At 48.6% G+C, this 19,758-nt stretch overlaps 1 protein-coding gene across 2 annotated transcripts in view; it reads right to left on the bottom strand.

Annotated features, from left to right (window-relative positions):
* The window catches only part of LOC138663137 (oocyte zinc finger protein XlCOF22-like), a 41,757-nt gene extending 24,999 nt beyond the window's left edge, over positions 1 to 16,758 (bottom strand). Inside the window, exons 1-6 of one of the 2 annotated variants that reach the window (XM_069749275.1) lie at positions 16,114 to 16,758; positions 1,300 to 1,378; positions 996 to 1,172; positions 793 to 916; positions 612 to 709; positions 323 to 413 (exon numbers count right to left, since the gene is read on the bottom strand). In XM_069749275.1, coding sequence (XP_069605376.1) covers positions 323 to 413; positions 612 to 709; positions 793 to 916; positions 996 to 1,172; positions 1,300 to 1,378; positions 16,114 to 16,316 — 772 coding nt within the window. In that variant the 5' untranslated portion in view covers positions 16,317 to 16,758. Of the gene's footprint in view, positions 1 to 322; positions 414 to 611; positions 710 to 792; positions 917 to 995; positions 1,173 to 1,299; positions 1,379 to 10,512; positions 10,673 to 16,113 lie in introns of those variants that run through there. The other variant, XM_069749276.1, reaches the window with a different exon arrangement.
* Positions 16,759 to 19,758: the final 3,000 nt, after the last annotated feature.

The raw sequence follows: 19,758 nt of genomic DNA, 5'->3' as shown, positions 1-19,758 counted from the left end.
CCAGGAAAGCATTCAGCTCCTGCCCCCCTGCTGTTGTGCAAGCTTTCTCTGGCTCCGACATGGCTTTGTAGTTTACAGAACTGTGCAGGTAACGGTCAGAATCTTCTAATCCCTTGAGGTAGGTGGATCCTCCAGGTTGTAAGTTCAATAGGAAAGGGCTTTCACAAAATTATATGAACACTTTTGGATGGAGGAGAAGGTTATACTCTAGAGGCAAAATGGTGATCACACGAAACGGCCGGATTACACAACCGATAAAGTAGCCACAGCGAGAGACTGAGAAGAATCTGTGACTTCTCTGCATTTAGTAGATACTACTCACCTGGGTAGTCATATGTAGGATTCTCCTCTTTACACCACTCATCACCCCTCACATATGTCTCTGTAGTATTAATATGGGTTAGAGCTTCACCCTGAAACAAATATTGGAAAAGTCACAGACAGATGGAGAAGTCACATCTATGATCAGCTCTAATCCTGCCATCTCCACTGTTCTCATTACACAAGTATAAAACATATAATACTGGTAGATAAAACAAGACTGAGGACAAGACCTTCACAGCCGTCTACACATCATAGGGGAGATCTCATGACACCTTCTGTCCATCTACCTGATGATCCTGAAGAACATTGGGATCTTCCCGCTTACAGTCCTCTGGAAGAAGAGGACGAGGACATCTCTCGGGTGTTGTCCTCTTACTGGATAGATCTGGAGGAAACACATACAGGGACTGAATTCATTCTTTACATTCAGATAATTACAGGCCGTGTGTATTTAGTCCTGTCTATTACCTGGTGATGTGAGGAGCTGGGGAACCTCTATCATGACATCCTTGTACAGATCTTTGTGTCCTTCTAAATACTCCCACTCCTCCATGGAGAAATAGACGGAAACATCTTGACATCTTATAGGAACCTGAAACATACAATGATACCATCATGCCCCTGATCCCTTCACAGCGTTACTGTATAATGTCCCAGCATTCCCTTCCCACCTCTCCAGTCAGCAGCTCAAGCATCTTGTAGGCGAGTTCTAGAATCTTCCGGTCATTGAAGTTCTCATGTATCAGGTGAGGTGGAGGCCCTGTGATTGGGCTCAGGGGTCTTCCCCATTCCTCACACACCAGGTCTGGACAGCGCTCACAAGAGGTCTTCTTCACTACTGTGTAATCCTGGTTATGGAGAGATACACTAATAAATCTCAGTACAGACATTTCCAGAGTCCTCACCTCTACAGTTGTCTATCTGTTATTCCCATAGATAAGAATGATGTAATGGGAAGTCATCAGAATCTCTCACCTCTCCAGTAAGCCGGAAGAGGATCTCTAGGGTGAGGAGTAATATTCTCTCAGCCATCTGGTCCCTGTCCATATCCATCCTTAATGATTAATTCAGAAAAATTCTCTTAGTATACAAGATGTCCACTGAGTGGATATGATATTGCAGGGAAATGAATAAGAAGAAAGTGAGCCAATGTAACATCATAAAGAATGACAACAAGGGGAAACATATCAGGAAATAGAACGTGTAGATGTTGTATTCTCTAGTCTTGTATGGACTGGAACACAAGTTGAATTGCTGACTAAGGCTGGAGTCACACTAGCGCATTGCATCGGATGCGAGAGCATCGGATGCGATATGCTAGTGACCCTCGGCTCCTGCTCTACTGCGAGCGGGAGCCGAGTGTCATGCGTCTGTGCTCCAAGCCTAACTCTCACAGAGAGCGGATCGGAGCACAGCTGCGGAGGAGGTGGAGAAACTAATTTCTCCATCTCCTCCATTGCCGGGGACAGCGTTTAATGCACATCACTCGGATGATATCCGAGTGATGTGCGTTGTCTCACTCGCACCAATTTGCTTATATGGGTGCGAGTGAGCCGAGAGTCGGCTGAGTGTCCGTGACAATCGCAGCATGCTGTGATTTTCTCGGACTGAGGAAAACGGCCGACAAAAAAAAAAAAAAAAAAAAATCGGCTGCTGGGAGCAGCCCCATAGTATAACATTGATCCTAGTGCCATGCGATTTTTTATCATATTGCACTCGCCTGTTTTAGTCGCCAGTGTGACCCCGGCCTAAGACATCTTCTCCATGCTCTCAATCACTGGCTAAGTTGGCCATTGCATCAGCAACTTATTGGCTGTAGGAATCATAAGTTTGTTGGGACTGACCAGGATGTGCTTCAAAATACCGGAGAAGAAAGAGGTCGGCAGAGACCAGCTGTGACAAGATGGAGATCGAAAGAAAGACGACTCCAGAGAAGATGTAATCCATAAGATACCTGAATGTAAATGATCATTGTATGGTTCACAGTGTGATGATGGCTGTTAATAAAAACTCCAAGTATCTTCTTACCATTTTTAAGGACATACTGCAAGTTGTATGGTTGCAAATTCATACAATTGCTTATGGGGCTGAATTGATATAACAAGTGATTGTTGTACTTAGTTCTTGTATTCAAGTACTCTTGGTTCTGGTCATGTATTCATATACCTATGGTGGTTCTGGTGATGTATTCACGTACTGATGGAGGTTCTAGTGACGTATTAATTTAATGATGATTCTGGTGACGTAGTTAAGTACTGATGGTGGGTCAGTTTATGTTTCATGTACTGATAGTGGTTCAGATAATTACCTGGGTATCTAACCAGCTCTCTGTCTCAGATTAGTGCAAATTGTAGTATTTTGCTCACTGGTGTATCTTTGCCTTGTTTCACTGTGCTCTGTTCTACTGCTGCCTGACCTAGGACCGTGCTCTGAATCTGTGCGTTTTCACCCTTTGCTTGATCCGCTATCTTCCTGGTATTTTGAACCCTTGGCCATGACCTGGCTATTTTTTTGTATCACCCCTCTGTCTATGACGTACCCTCCTGGCTCCTGACCTCGGACCTTTTGATTTTGTCCAAGAGTAGTAACAAGCGTCACAAATATACCATGTAATGGGGGATGGCAGTATTGTGGGAACATTATACTGTTTGGGGGAATGACTGTACTGTGAGAACCATAGTGACCTATGATACTTCGATATCAGAACATAGTTCCATAGGTTGTACCAAGATGATGAATGAAGGACTGTCTCTTGTCTATATTCATTTAATTCCCTCTTCATTTTACGTTTTTTAGGTTGCCATTTGTGGACTTTGTTGGAATTCGTGGACTCCTTGGAACCAGCATGGCTTTTTAATTTTTTTTAACAATTTGATGAATCAGGCATAGAGGATTTTTTTTTTTTTTTTTACAAATAAAATATTTTTCAGAATGTCTATTTTCTTTCAGCTTACTGGGTTAGTAATGCGGTTGTCTTGACCTTGGTATAGTCGAAGGCGCTCCATGGGAAATGGCAAATACCCCTTGGTCCAACCGATTGTTGGTTCACCTTTTTACCAACCCACTATTTACCCACCCCCTTTCCAATTAACGACAGAGACTATAATTTTCTTTGGAATAGTATAGGCCACAGCAGCCTCTTTTATTAAACATAAAACATTAACAATAAATGGAAAAAACATTAACATTTTAAAACTAGGAGAAGTCCTTGGAGCCCCCAAGAATCTGGTGATTTAACAACCCATAATGTGAACATAACTTAACCAATGTTTTACTCCCAGCTGTTGTAACCCTGGCTCGGGAGCACCAAAAAACCCACAAGAGGGTTCACTGTTCACGATAATAATCTGGAGATCCGACCACCCCTGCCGGAACTCCCCACCACCATTCACCAGATCGGAAACATATTAAACTCCAAACAGGGAAGCCATATGCCAATGGATCCCCCCCCAAACCAATTTCCACCAACTCCAAGGACTCCCCCCAGCCGCCACAACGAGAGGCCTTTGAACACCTTAAAGGCCCGAGACCCCACCAAAACAAATAACCATGGCCCTTTCAATGCCCTCCTGTAAACCCAGAGACCAAAAATCCATGCCCACGGCATTCAAATGAACACTGTCAGCCAACCAATACTCCCCTTTACCTTTTTCCAATTCAAAATGTCTCACCGCCACGCCCCCATTCCGAGACACGAAGGCGGACACCGCCCTGTTAACTTTTATCCTGGCCTTATCTATTTTCTCCAAAGACCGCATATGCTTCCACCGTTTTCGTGGCACAATTTCAAACCAGACAATGATCAAACCTGGATACAAGACCCATAACCTCAAGCAATCCTACTTTATATCCTTAAACCACTCCCGAAAAGGCCGGACCCCCAAATCGTTACCCCCAACATGTAAAACCAACACATACGGGGCTCTGTCCAAACTCACACTGTTATGGATCTCGTGCAACACTCGATTCCAGGCCATCCCCCGAAAACCAAGCCACAGGATCACTGTCACACTTCGGTCAAAACCAAGCTGTCTGCCCTCCGTCCACACATTGGCGTGCAGAGCTCCCCAATGAACATATGAGTGTACGAGAATCCACACCAGTAATGTCTGGGGACCTGGAAAACAAAACACAAACCCAAAATGAACCACGAACCATAGAAAAGCCCTCAATGCAACTCTTATAGCACCCCCTCGACCATCCCCTGTGGCCACACATAACTACGAAATCTGTTTGAGCGCCACCTGTGGAAGCCCCCAAACCCTCAAGTGCTGCCTCAGTCGCGGCCCCAATCCGAAAAGAATGGGGGGCAAAGCAGGCCCCATCCAAACCCAAGAGCACAATCGCCTTTTTAAAAACTGCTGTGAATTGGTAGCAAGACAAACAGGAACCATCCTGATGGCACAATAATGATAGATCGCGCCTAGGCTGAAGGTGCCAAAACCGGCGCAGACAGGCAACAGGACACATAGGCGAACCCGCGACTGAGCCCAACACGATCCTGCTACCCCGGCCCTCCTGATCCGATTTCGATCGCCGCAACCACAGCTCCACGCGACCATCAGACAAAAACACATCCCTGGCCAAAAGTCCCCCCGACACCTGTTTACTAGGCGACACCAATTCGCCCACTCGAAACGCCCCGAAAAAGGCAAAGGAAAAAACCAGCCGAAACAAACAAAGCTCAAAAACCGAAAAACATAACGATGACAACACCTCACCCAACTTCTTTAATACAATAAAGGAAATCGGCCGTCTAGAATCCTTTTTCTCCGGCCGTTGCCTGAAACCTTTTACTGCTCGCTGCACCAAAAAGGACTTGGTAATATCGCGCAGACCCCGCAATTTGAACCCAAAGGTCAAAGCCGCCATGACTCTTGATACTGTAGAAGATGACCATCCAACCAATGCCCCACAACTCAACCATGACAGCAAGAACCCCACCTGATCCTGCTGGCTCGACCCACCGGACGCCGCCGAAAACAAGTCCTCCCACTCAGTCCAAATTGCCTGATAAGCCTCCCAAGTTCTAGGAGCCAACGACGCCTTAATCAACGCCTCAGCGTCCCGGATACCACTAGCCAAAGTTCCGCAGGGCACTCCAACCCGACCGTCTGTGCCCCCGGGGCCAAAGACCGGAAACGATCGAACTGTAAACGAGAAAGAGTCAGAGATGGAATTACGAACTCCCGACACATGCGACGCTGTTACGTGTGCATTCAAAGTCAGACACAACAACACCAACTGCCTTAACACACACACCACCGGAGGCGATGATGCGGACAAGCAGTTAATCGCGCAAACCACCCCCATGTTATCGCAGTGAAAACGAACTCGCTTGTTTCGAAAAATCCCCTGCCACAAATGCACCGCTACCAAAATGGGAAAAATTTCCAAAAGCGCAATGTTACGAACCAAGCCAGAAGAAATCCAACTCGCTGGCCATTTTGACGCACACCATTTTCCCTAAAAGTACGCTCCAAAACCCGACCCACCAGCTGCATCGGTAAATAACTCCAAAGACTCATTGTCAATCACACCCTCGATAAACAAGGACCTGCCATTATAAGTCTTCAAGAACTCACTCCAAACCGCCAAATCCTCCTTGTGCTCAGCCGATAACCGTACGAAATGGTGAGGAGCCTTGACTCCCGCCGTGGCGCTAGCCAACCTCCTAGAAAAAACTCGGCCCATCGGCATGACTGGACAAGTGAAATTAAGTTTTCCTAGCAATGATTGCAACTCTCGCAAAGGCAGCTTGCGCAGGTGACCAGCCCGCCACACATCGTCCCGAAGGCCTGCCACTTTGTCCTCGGGCAACCGAAACTCCCACCGAACGGTATCAATGATGATACCTAAAAAACACAAACACGTGCTCGGGCCCTCCGTCTTACCAGGAGCCAGCGGAACGCCGAAACGAAAAGCCACCCATTTGATTGCACTCAAGATCCTGGAACAGTCAGACCCCGCCGGGCCGACGCACAAAAAAATCATTTAAGTAGTGCAGAACCGAATCACAACCAGAAACATCCCGTACCGCCCATTCCAAAAAGGAACTAAACGCCTCGAACCGAACAGGGCACAAGATAACGAACAGCCCATGGGCAAACATCTAGCGATAAAAAAATTTAAATAAAAATAAAAATCGATCCTCCCAAAAACAACCAAGAAGTCTAACTCTAGACGGATGAACCAGCAACAAGCAGAAAGCGGATTCTATGTCCGTCTTGGCAAGAAGGGCGCCTTTCCCGCATTTTTGCACCCAAACCACCGCCTCAAATGATGCGTACACCACCGAACACAGCTCAGGATCAATGCCGTCGTTTACAGATCGACCCTTGGGGTATGACAAGTGCTGAATCAGGCAAAATTTTCCCGCCTCCTTCTTAGGGACTACCCCCAAAGGGGAAACGACTAAATCCTCAAACGGAGCATGTTCAAATGGGCCCGCCATGCAGCCCAGCGCCACCTCCTTGCGTAATTTTTCCGAAACCACCTCAGCGTGCAACAAAGCTTATCGCAAATTTTTTTCTAACAAAGGGAACCGCAAATGAAGGGGCCAGAATAACAAAACCTTCCATAAAACCTGACAACAACAAGGACGCCTTTTCCCTATCCGGGTATCTATTTAGATAAGGGGCCATCCTTTCCACCTTCACCGGTGTCTCACCCATGTGAATTACCTGAACCTGACTTTGCCTTGCCCTTCTTAAAACATTTTGCGGCTCCGTGGGAGGAACCGCTGCAGTGGGAGCACAAATGCTTACACTTACAATTGACTCCAAATTTGCACTGTCCCTCATTAAATTGCCAGCAGACCCCAACTTCTGTCCGCCTGCCTGTCCCGCATTACCTGAGGTACCCGCAGCAACGGGCTGTGAACCATGGCCGGAACCACTGGCCCCCCCGTGAAAGGGATAGCCGAACTTGTACTGCGCCATTACTCGCAACCAGAGACCAATATCTTTATGGTCCCATCTAATGGCCGGCCGAACAGCTTTTCTCTGTCTGAACTGCTCGTCGTACCCAAGCATCGCCTGACCGCCATACACCCTGTGAGCCTCACTGATGGAATCCATGTAACAAAATAAACCCGAACAATTCTCGGGAGCCTTCTTTCCAATGACACTGGCCAGGATGGCGAAAGCCTGAAGCCAATCAGCAAAAGTCTGGGGAATCAAACGCCACCACCGTTTTTCCTCCTTCTCCTTTTTCGTATCCTCCTTCTTCCCCTTATCCACATTAAATTTTTCCAGTGGAAGCAGTGAAAAAATTTCCACATATTCATCTTTTCTTATCTTTTCCCTAACGTCTTTCTTAAGATGCGCCCCCAACGGGCCCTCAAAACACACGTATACCTCCAAGTGCGCCCTATCATCTAAGTGGATCCTGCACTCCTTCTCTTTTTCCGTCTGCACAGAAATGATTCTGGTTCCGTGACCTCAGCCTGTGCCGCCGCTGCACTAACCGATCCACGCTGAGAGCCCGACCAAGCTCCCAAATACCCCTGCGGACCCACACCGCGATCCAATCTCGCCAGCAAGTTCTGCACGTTAGCCAAAAACTCCCGGACCCCTGCCGCTTCACCGCCGCCTGCAAACCCTGCCGCAGCTACACCGCTAAGCGCCCCCTGACCACCACTAACTGCAGGCGAACACGCATCAGAAGGACAAAACCAAGACACAGACGCATACTCACCGGGCTGCAAGGGATCTGTGGTCCCTCCAGCCGGAGTGCCGGTATCCGGACTGCCCAATCCGCCACCGACCCGTCCACCGTTGGACCCTGGAGCTGCCCATCCGACCGGCTGCTCCGGAACGTCGCCGATACATGATGCACCGGATTCGGACTCCAGGTGCCAGGGGAGGATGCCATCTGGGCTGGTGATCATGAATCGCGCTGCTCGATGCCAGCCGTGCTCCCGGCCGCCGCAGAAGGCTGTCCAGACTGCAGCCCCGAAGCAGGGGGACCCCCCACCGGCGCAGTCTAGCCTCAGGCCGCCCGACCCTCTGACCTCCACCAATCCTCCGGACCCAGCTGCAGTTGCCGAGGCAGGCACATCATCGCCGCGGCCTCCCGATGCTCTGGGCCCCAGACGCTGCCCGGCGCATCTTGGCTCCGCCCCACCGCACCACGAGGTGAGGGCCTCGCAACCACCGCTGTGCCCCGCCTACCCATCGGATTCCTCCCAGGTCGGGGCCTGCTCGCCGCTGCCCTTACTGGCGCCTGGCCTGGAGGGTCCTGGGAGGGGCTCCTGCGCCTGCGGGGGCACGTGCCCCGGAATCCGGTGACAGCCGCTCGGGATGTCGTGACCGCCGAGCTCTCCGTTCCAGAGGGGGGACCGCTAGCAAGGACCCACCACTACCGCTGTCCACAAGGTGAGCCACCTGTGCTTCCAGCCAGCCAGGAGGGCGAGAAGCTGCAGCCGCCCTCAGGCTCTCCAGGACAGCATCCACACTGGCCCTGATGCTTCTGTGAAGGTGAGCAGGAACTGACCGGCCCCCACCCCCTGCCCCTTACATTACCCCCTACCACTAGCCCCCCTCCCATGTAATTAGCCTAAAAACCACCCACCCCTCCTCTCCTAACCCATGTCATGATGGCCTTCGCTTAGGCCACAGGGGGAGGGGGCGGCTCGATCCGGCCTGTCCTGACAGATGTCTCTCCAAAACTAACCCCTAGGATTGATGTCAGCAAACATACAGTAAATACCTCAAAATATTACCTCAACTGCCAACACACAAAGGCAATCTAGAAGAGCCAGGTAAAGTGGCAGCCGTTATGTTACTGTTCACACCACACAGAGACCCCAAAAGTCTTAGTGCTGAAGGGGTTAAAGTTCCCCAAGTCCAGAGTGGTGACATTGCATTTAATATGAATTATCCATACATATTATTTCAGTAGGCCCATGGACATGAGCTAGAATTCATATGAAAATGAATGTTGGCCCTTATTGTCATTGATTTAATCTTCAATGGCTGCCAATGGTTGACTGGCTGCTATTAGCTATTGTATCTTTCCTAGGATTGTTCTACTACCTTTGGGAAATAAAGGCACAATGTTTGAATGCTTGTTATAATATGTTAATGACTCTTTGGTGCTCTGCAATATGAAGGACAATCTATGCATGTTGTTTGCACACTCCAGCAGTGAGGGATGGCCTCCTTCCATTTTCCCCCAAGGCTGTTGAGGAACGACTGAATGAGAGTTGTTACCTATAAAAGACGAGAATCTGCCTGTGTCCAGGGAGTCTACATTACAGAAGTCATGGCATTATCACTCCAACTGAAGAAATACAGAGCTGCCACATTTGACCATCGCTGAACCATGGATATGTTTTGAGAAAGCCAGGATTGGGACCTGCCGGTCACCTGGTTCCATGGAGATGTTTGGAGAAGTTGCGATCATTTGATCAACTGGCCTTGTACTTTGTATGAACTCAATGGTCTGTCATCTTCCTACGCTTGTCGTTACCTCCTCTCTGTGCGCGTGCTACAGGTGGGGTAGCGACCCTGGAAGATCTGAAGTCACAGCTGCCATTATCCTGGTGAGTCAGCGGAAGGGTGAGACTCTGTAATGTGCAACATCTTGGGTATTGTGCCGGGACTGTTTTATGTGATAGCTGTCTGTTTTGTGGTTCAATAAACCATTGCCACACTGTTACCCTCACCCTGTGTTGTCTGAGTAGTTTTCTGCCCACGAGGAGAGAGATAGTGGGTGTTTAGTGGTGTGAGCCCAGGTCCAGGCATCCAAGACAGCGGACGAGGGCAACCACTGACCCTGTATCTCCACACCCAGTAATGGGGAATCTCCAGCACTGACCTCCATATAGAGAATAATGGAGCCTCCAGCACCGACCTCCACCCGCAGAGCCGTACTCCACATAGAGAATAATGGAGCCTCCAGCACCGACCTCCACCCGCAGAGCCGTACTCCACATAGAGAATAATGGAGCCTCCAGCACCGACCTCCACCCGCAGAGCCGTACTCCACATAGAGAATAATGGAGCCTCCAGCACCGACCTCCACCCGCAGAGCCGCACTCCACATAGAGAATAATGGAGCCTCCAGCACCGACCTCCACCCGCAGAGCCGTACTCCACATAGAGAATAATGGAGCCTCCAGCACCTACCTCCACCCGCAGAGCCGCACTCCACATAGAGAATAATGGAGCCTCCAGCACCGACCTCCACCCGCAGAGCCACACTCCACATAGAGAATAATGGAGCCTCCAGCACCGACCTCCACCCGCAGAGCCGCACTCCACATAGAGAATAATGGAGCCTCCAGCACCGACCTCCACCCGCAGAGCCACACTCCACATAGAGAATAATGGAGCCTCCAGCACCGACCTCCACCCGCAGAGCCGCACTCCACATAGAGAATAATGGAGCCTCCAGCACCTACCTCCACCCGCAGAGCCACCCTCCACATAGAGAATAATGGGGCCTGCAGCACCGACCTCCACCCACAGAGCCGCACTCCACATAGAGAATAATGGAGCCTCCAGCACCGACCTCCACCCGCAGAGCCGCACTCCACATAGAGAATAATGGAGCCTCCAGCACCTACCTCCACCCGCAGAGCCACCCTCCACATAGAGAATAATGGCGCCTCCAGCACCGACCTCCACCCGCAGAGCCGCACTCCACAGAGAATAATGGGGCCTGCAGCACCGACCTCCACCCACAGAGCCGCACTCCACATAGAGAATAATGGAGCCTCCAGCACCGACCTCCACCCGCAGAGCCGCACTCCACATAGAGAATAATGGGGCCTGCAGCACCGACCTCCACCCACAGAGCAGCACTCCACATAGAGAATAATGGCGCCTCCAGCACTGACCTCCACCCGCAGAGCCGCACTCCACATAGAGAATAATGGGGCCTGCAGCACCGACCTCCACCCACAGAGCAGCACTCCACATAGAGAATAATGGAGCCTCCAGCACTGACCTCCACCCGCAGAGCCGCACTCCACATAGAGAATAATGGAGCCTCCAGCACCGACCTCCACCCACAGAGCCGCACTCCACATAGAGAATAATGGCGCCTCCAGCACCGACCTCCACCCGCAGAGCCGCACTCCACATAGAGAATAATGGAGCCTCCAGCACTGACCTCCACCCGCAGAGCCGCACTCCACATAGAGAATAATGGCGCCTCCAGCACCGACCTCCACCCGCAGAGCCGCACTCCACATAGAGAATAATGGAGCCTCCAGCACTGACCTCCACCCGCAGAGCCGCACTCCACATAGAGAATAATGGCGCCTCCAGCACCGACCTCCACCCGCAGAGCCGCACTCCACATAGAGAATAATGGCGCCTCCAGCACCGACCTCCACCCACAGAGCAGCACTCCACATAGAGAATAATGGAGCCTCCAGCACTGACCTCCACCCGCAGAGCCGCACTCCACATAGAGAATAATGGAGCCTCCAGCACCGACCTCCACCCACAGAGCCGCACTCCACATAGAGAATAATGGCGCCTCCAGCACCGACCTCCACCCGCAGAGCCGCACTCCACATAGAGAATAATGGAGCCTCCAGCACTGACCTCCACCCGCAGAGCCGCACTCCACATAGAGAATAATGGCGCCTCCAGCACCGACCTCCACCCGCAGAGCCGCACTCCACATAGAGAATAATGGAGCCTCCAGCACTGACCTCCACCCGCAGAGCCTCACTCCACATAGAGAATAATGGCGCCTCCAGCACCGACCTCCACCCGCAGAGCCGCACTCCACATAGAGAATAATGGAGCCTCCAGCACTGACCTCCACCCACAGAGCCGCACTCCACATAGAGAATAATGGCGCCTCCAGCACCGACCTCCACCCGCAGAGCCGCACTCCACATAGAGAATAACGGAGCCTCCAGCACCGACCTCCACCCGCAGAGCCGCACTCCACATATACGGCTGCTCTGTGCACAGGACCTGTGATGAGGTCACAGGAGGGGAGGAGTCAGGGGTCACATGATCAGGGGCCTCAGTGTATGCAGGACTGTGCTGTGCTGGTTGTCATGGTGCTGGATGAGGGGAAGTTTCTGTGTGGGGTCAGGAGGGGTTTACAGTGTGGATGTAGCAGAGTCGTGTGTGCAGAGTGTACGGAGCGGAGCCATGTGTGTACGAGGTGTACGTATCGGAACCACATGTATTCGGTGCGGAGCAGTGTGTGTATGAGGTGTAAGGAGCTGAGCCATGTGTGTAATAATTATATGGGTACTACGGAATCTAATAGCATGGGATAAAGCCAGTCCGAGAACAAAGTTGCAACAAACAATGTTTTTTCTCGAAACAGAAATGTAAACACGAGGCTGAAGTTTTTTGCATGTTTAACAACTAAAAATAATCATCACAATAATAAAAGACAATGCAGTGAGGTGTCCTAATGTGAATACGCTTAAAAACGGCTACAAAAATAATAAAACTGGCACAAAAATGGGCATCAAAGTGGGCACCAAAGAGCGCTGAAGAAAGGGTTAAATGCCTTTGGGCCACTGATCTAACACTGCAGACATATAGAACAGGGTGCCCCGCATCCAAACCAGTTATTTCCAGCCTGGCCCAAATGGGTTCTGGGCACCAGAACTGGCATCAAAGTGGGCAGACAGTCAATTCTTGCCATTTTAATAAGTAACTGATGTTTTTAAGGGGTTAAATGCCTTTGGGCCACTGATCTGACACGTAAAATACACAGACAGCAATGCCCTGCAAGCAACCCAGGTCCCTCCAGCCTGGCCCAAATGGGTTCTGGGCACCAGAACTGGCATCAAAGTGGGCAAACAACCCATTTTCACAGATTTGAATAAGTGAATAAGTAACTAATGTTTTAAGGGGTTAAATGCCTTTGGGCCACTGATCTGACACTTGAAATACACAGAAAGTGATGCCCTGCATCAAACCCAGGTACCTCCAGCCTGGCCCAAATAGGTTCTGGGCACCAGAACTGGCATCAAAGTGGGCAAACAGCTCATTTTCACAGATTTGAATAAATAACTGATGTTTTTAAAGGGTTAAATGCCTTTGGGCCACTGATACAACACTTAAAATTCACAGACAGTGATGCCCTGCAAGCAACCCAGGTCCCTCCAGCCTGGCCCAAATGGGTTCTGGGCACCAGAACTGGCATCAAAATGGGCAAACAGCCCATTTTCACAGATTTGAATAAGTAACTGATGTTTTTAAGGGGTTAAATGCCTTTGGGCCACCAATCTGACACTTGAAATACACAGAAAGTGATGCCCTGCATCAAACCCAGGTCCCTTCAGCCCGGCCCAAATGGGTTCTGGACACCAGAACTGGCATCAAAGTGGGCAAACAGCTCATTTTCACAGATTTGAATAAGGAACTGATGTTTTTAAGGGGTTAAATGCCTTTGGGCCACTGATACGACACTTGAAATACACAGAAAGTGATGCCCTGCATCAAACCCAGGTACCTCCAGCCTGGCACAAATAGGTTCTGGGCACCAGAACTGGCATCAAAGTGGGCAAACAGCTCATTTTCACAGATTTGAATAAGGAACTGATGTTTTTAAGGGGTTAAATGCCTTTGGGCCACTGATACAACACTTAAAATTCACAGACAGTGATGCCATGCAAGCAACCCAGGTCCCTCCAGCCTGGCCCAAATGGGTTCTGGGCACCAGAACTGGCATCAAAATGGGCAAACAGCCCATTTTCACAGATTTGAATAAGTAACTGATGTTTTTAAGGGGTTAAATGCCTTTGGGCCACCAATCTGACACTTGAAATACACAGAAAGTGATGCCCTGCATCAAACCCAGGTCCCTTCAGCCCGGCCCAAATGGGTTCTGGACACCAGAACTGGCATCAAAGTGGGCAAACAGCTCATTTTCACAGATTTGAATAAGGAACTGATGTTTTTAAGGGGTTAAATGCCTTTGGGCCACTGATACGACACTTGAAATACACAGAAAGTGATGCCCTGCATCAAACCCAGGTCCCTCCAGCACGGCATCACTGTCTGTGAATTTTAAGTGTCTGTGGCTAATACCTTGCGAGGTCGCTTGGGACAGTTGATGAGGAAATGATCTGACTGTTCACAGTGAAAGCACAGACTCTCCCGGAAACGATGCTCTCTGCGCTCGTTATTCTCACGACGCTGTAGCGCATATCCACCTGCATGGGAACTGGTTCAGCCTCCCAAGAGGACTTGCTTGTAGATTCTTTAGGAGGAAAGAGTTAGTGACACGATTAGAGGCTACAAATTTCTCCTGTCTACGTTCTGTAACACGTATGTCAATACGTACACAATGCTGAATAAAAGCGTCTAACTCTTCTGGAGCATCTGCATGAGCTAGTTCATCTTTCAACACATTAGACAATCCTCTCCTAAAAATAGGTAATTGAGCATAATTGTCCCAAATTGTATCCACTGCCAGCCATCTAAATTCAATAGCGTATATTTGATGACAGAACGCTTACCCTGACGTAATGCTAACAAAGCGGTCTCAGCAGTAGTGCGTCAATTAGGATCATCGAACATCAGGGACATAGCAGCAAGAAAATCATCAAGGTTATTCAAGCGAGGGTCACGAGTCTCCATAAGCGGATTTGCCCATGCAAGAGCTCGGGAAGTGAGCAACATGATAATATATAAAACCTTAGATTGATCAGTAAGGAAATGGGTGGCATACACATCAAAATACAAAAGGCATTGGTTTACAAACCCACTGAACCTAAATGGTGGTAACTTGGGAGGAGTAGTTGGGTGGAGGTGGAGGTGCCCGTGCAGTCATCAGACCAGCCACCTCATTACTTAAATCCTGAAGAGCCTGCCCAAAATGGGCCTCCCAGTTAGCAACCTTGTTTTGCAGTGCCTCAATATCCCCCTGTAAAGAGTGGATCATAGAAAACAACTGATCCATCTTTGTCTCGGTCGACATTATCCCAGCAGATTCCTTTATGGCCTGAGTATCCATGTAATAATTATATGGGTACTACGGAATCTAATAGCATGGGATAAAGCCAGTCCGAGAACAAAGTTGCAGTAAAGAATGTTTTTACTCGAAACAGAAATGTAAACAGAATTGACATAGATATTTCTGCAATTGCAATGAGGTCTTCAGCTCTATATAGTAAACAGCAAACAGAGCATAATACAGATATTCCTGCAGTAGTAACAAGGTCCTCAGCACAAAAAAGTAAATCACAGCAGACTGAGAGGCGAACAGATATTTAAACAAGGAAGTCCAATAAGGTTATTAGTGCATATGCACACAGTACTTAAAGGGAACCTGTCACCTGAATTTGGCGGGACTGGTTTTGGGTCATATGGGCGGAGTTTTCGGGTGTTTGATTCACCCTTTCCTTACCCGCTGGCTGCATGCTGGCTGCAATATTGGATTGAATTTCATTCTCTGTCCTCCATAGTACACGCCTGCACAAGGCAAGATGCCTTGTGCAGGCGTGTACTATGGAGGACAGAGAATGAAATTCAATCCAATATTGCAGCCAGCATGCAGCCAGCGGGTAAGGAAAGGGTGAATCAAAAACCCCAAAACCCCGCCTCCATGGCTGAAGATTGTTCCCTCCAAATTCAGGTGACAGTGTCCCTTTAAATGAGGAAGTCTAGCAAAACTTGATTACACAAGTGCACAGTACTTATTGTAGGAGTCCAATAATTCACAGATGATGCGTTGTGTGAATACAGTCCTAGGAAAGAGAGGACGAGGGAAAAAAGAGGGAGAGCGCTATCTAAGCGTAGCAGATGAGTAAAGCTTTCTTGAAGAGACAAGCACAACTTGAATCTTGCTCACCTGGTGTGGTTGTGCAAAGAGGCACAACACTGGGAAAAGTTTTGCAAACAAAGAAGATACTTCCACTGGTGTGCAGCCCGTCGTAGAAGTTCCAGAAGCGAGAGGTAGCTGAATAGAGAAAGGCAGACCACCGAGTAGTGGGCAGAAGAAGCAGGGATTACACCAGCAAACCGGCAGAAGCTCAGGAGCCAGCAGCACAACATACTCAGGCATAGGACAACACATGATCTGGACTTAACTAATCAGGACAGACAGGAAGTTCCATGACTGGGCGAGATCCAAGACTCCATCTTGGATCAGGGCGAACAGGCACCAGGAAAGTCCAGAATCCTTACAGTGTGTGTATGTTATGGATTTTGGTTTGGATAAATCTATTCCTGTGTGTGTTAGGAGTCGAGTTTCCGCTGCTGCACAGGGGGAATCTCGATCCGTCTCCGCTGCGGTCTCCCATTCTCCTCCAGCCGCAGTGGAGTCTGCTCAGCAGGGACGTCGCTCCCAGTGTCTTGCTCGCTCTCACTCTGTACAGAGAGTTACTGCTGCTTCTTCAGCTCCTGCCATTAAAGTCAGTGCTGGTCAGCGGCGAGCGGACTTCCCTGGGACTAAGTCCTTGTTTGCGCACACTGAGCATGCCCAGAGCAAGATCTCCCGTTGGAGATCGAGGGTCATGTGCTCTGGCTCTGCAGCGCATTCCATTGGTCCTCTTGGCAGGTCTTGGAAGGGCAAAGTTTCTGTGGCCACTTCCTGTCCTGCAATTATATAAACTGCGCATGACCGCACGGCCATGCGCTAGTGTACAATTGAATACGTGTGTTTGTTGTGAGTGCAAGTCGTTCATTAAATACCCCTACCCTATTGTATGAATGTTCGCGTATGGAGTATGGCTGCTATCTAGCGCCCGACAAATCACTCAACGTGTCACACACGTATCAGCGTCTATTGCTGTGACCGCCAGTGCGGCACCACGCGCCAGTAGTGCGCTTCCTGACCCACGTCTGGGTGCTTAGTAGGGCCTGCCAGCACGGCACAGTTCGCACTTCGGTGCTCTTATTATAAGAGTTGCCTAACACACCCTGTTGCGGTGTTGTGTCAGCAAGTGGTCTAATCGGACTTCAATCCTAGTTGGGGTTAAGTTCGCTGACTGCTTGCTCGCCTTCTATGTGCGGTACCACGATCCTGTGACGCAACAGGATCGCTTCCTTCACGTTGGGTGAAGTTTAACCCACGCGAGTATACTTATGAGTACCGCCATATAGTCCGTCATTACTCAGCAGCAGGTCCATCTCTGCACGGTGGACCCCGGGCTATGAACGCACCGTACACTATCAGTCTTATTATTTGGTGCGTTCCGCTAGCCCTAACAGTGTGTGGTGGGGTCGTAGTGTGGACTTTTTACACTACCTGGGAAGGCGGTGGTGACCACATCTGACTGGCAAGAGATATAATTATGGAAACAGTTCCACCACTCCTCTTGGGCTATCTGCACAATAGCTGTTCTACCCTGTATGCACACATGGATTTTTCCTCTCTGAACCCTGTTCACACAGGTTATATACAGATGATCAGGTTTTTAAATACATCAGATAGGGATTGCATACATTAGTTAGGACTGCTCTGATAAGGGTATACCGTGAAGATTGGTAGAGCAGCTTAGTATACATTTTTTGCAAAAAACGTATCAACCAAATACCCTGTTTTTTACATCTTTTACTAGCACTTGCGGATTACTGCAACATTTTTTCAAACTGAGTGTTTTTGGTTTTACTATTCTCTTTTGTGTCTTCAGGTTTCTTGGTGGTGTGTGAACATGATCCTACAGACTTGTTCACTGTGCAAGTAGCCCATGTGTTCCTGTTTCCATAATTGTTCTCTTGTGTCTACAAGACTGGGGAGTTCCACCACTCCTCTTGGGCTATCTGCACAATAGCTGTTCTACCCTGTATGCACACATGGATTTTTCCTCTCTGAACCCTGTTCACACAGGTTATATACAGATGATCAGGTTTTTAAATACATCAGATAGGGATTGCATACATTAGTTAGGACTGCTCTGATAAGGGTATACCGTGAAGATTGGTAGAGCAGCTTAGTATACATTTTTTGCAAAAAACGTATCAACCAAATACCCTGTTTTTTACATCTTTTACTAGCACTTGCGGATTACTGCAACATTTTTTCAAACTGAGTGTTTTTGGTTTTACTATTCTCTTTTGTGTCTTCTGGCAAGAGATATAAACCCGGACTGGGCACAGGGGACATTCAGGTAAGATGACAAGATTTCCTTACCTTACTTATGGATCTGCAGTCTCCGTCCCGTGAGCTTAGGCCATGGCCAACACCTCAGTCTCTCTGGTCAGCAGGGTCCCCGTGCATTTCGTCCACTGCCCCGCTTGCAGGCGCCAGATGTTATGGAAATTTGGTTTGGAAAAATCTATCCCTGTGTGTGCTGCGACCGTTCCCAATAAGACTGAGTATTTTGAGCGCTCATCAAGAATGAGACTGTACACTATGGTGACAGAATAACATTCCATTAATACTGACGGTTTATTGTACATACATAGTTTTATAATTGCATATAGAAAGGGGGTGGTTAAGGGTTGTTAATTAATTACCATATTGTCAAGCTCCTCTGTTATTGGTTATCTAAATATATATGGAATATTGTGATTAATGCACATATGAATGCTGATTAAGCAACTAAAGTGTAGCTGTCTCTGTTTTCTTTATCTAGGACAAAGTTGAGATATCTGATCATCACTTAGTACATCTGGTGCTGTTCTTCTTTTTGCCTGGAAGGCCCCAAACAGTCTGTCTGACTTATATCAGTTTATGTCAGCCATTTTAAGCAATTGATTATAGTGTATATATTAGCTGTGAGTATATATGAGTTTATATGCAAGTGAGATCTACAATAATTTGTGTTTGCAATCATTTTCAGGAAGAAAATAAGTATTATCTGACAGAATTGCAGGGGTGTCAATACTTTTGGCCATGACTGTATATGAAATATATATACATTTCCATCACAATCCCCCCTAGATATCACTTGCCCTAATCCTAACCTCCTGTCCCAAAGCGCTGCAACTCTTTTGTGCTGATGGTGAGCTGATGCATGCCTAGCGCATACACCTCACTCCGTACAGACTTTCGCAAATGGGCGGTCAGGAGATCTATCCCTAACGGGGGTTCATGGCATTGTAATTATAGTCTCTTAGTCAAAAGCATGTGTAGTCAGAGGTGTGTATTCTTTATCAGGTAGGTCATCTATCCAGTCAGGCAGGGCATCCACAACATCACTCTGGCTTGGTGTATCTTCTGGTATGGGAGCTTTCTTGCAGTGCGATGCCTGGATCCAAGTGCGTCTTCCCTCCAGTTTCACAGAGGTTGGTGTCATCAGCAGCACTTGAAAGGACCATCAAATCTGGGATCGAGTGGTGTTCTCCTTACAAACTTTTTTTCACCAACACCCTGGCTTCAAGGAGTGCGTACCGGATACTGAATCTGGATCTGGCAATGAAGAAAAAAACTCGAGAATGGATATTAGCAATATTTCTTGGTGAGTTCAATTATATAAGCATACAAAGTATCAGATTGCATAGTCAGCTGCTGAGGGAAGAATACCCCTAACCTGGGACTAGACCCAAACAA

This window comes from Ranitomeya imitator, chromosome 2, assembly GCF_032444005.1.
Source record: "Ranitomeya imitator isolate aRanImi1 chromosome 2, aRanImi1.pri, whole genome shotgun sequence".
NCBI classification, from domain to species: Eukaryota; Metazoa; Chordata; class Amphibia; order Anura; family Dendrobatidae; genus Ranitomeya; species Ranitomeya imitator.
The sequence above is the reverse complement of the archived record's forward strand: the minus strand, read 5'-3'. Positions and strand labels throughout refer to the sequence as shown.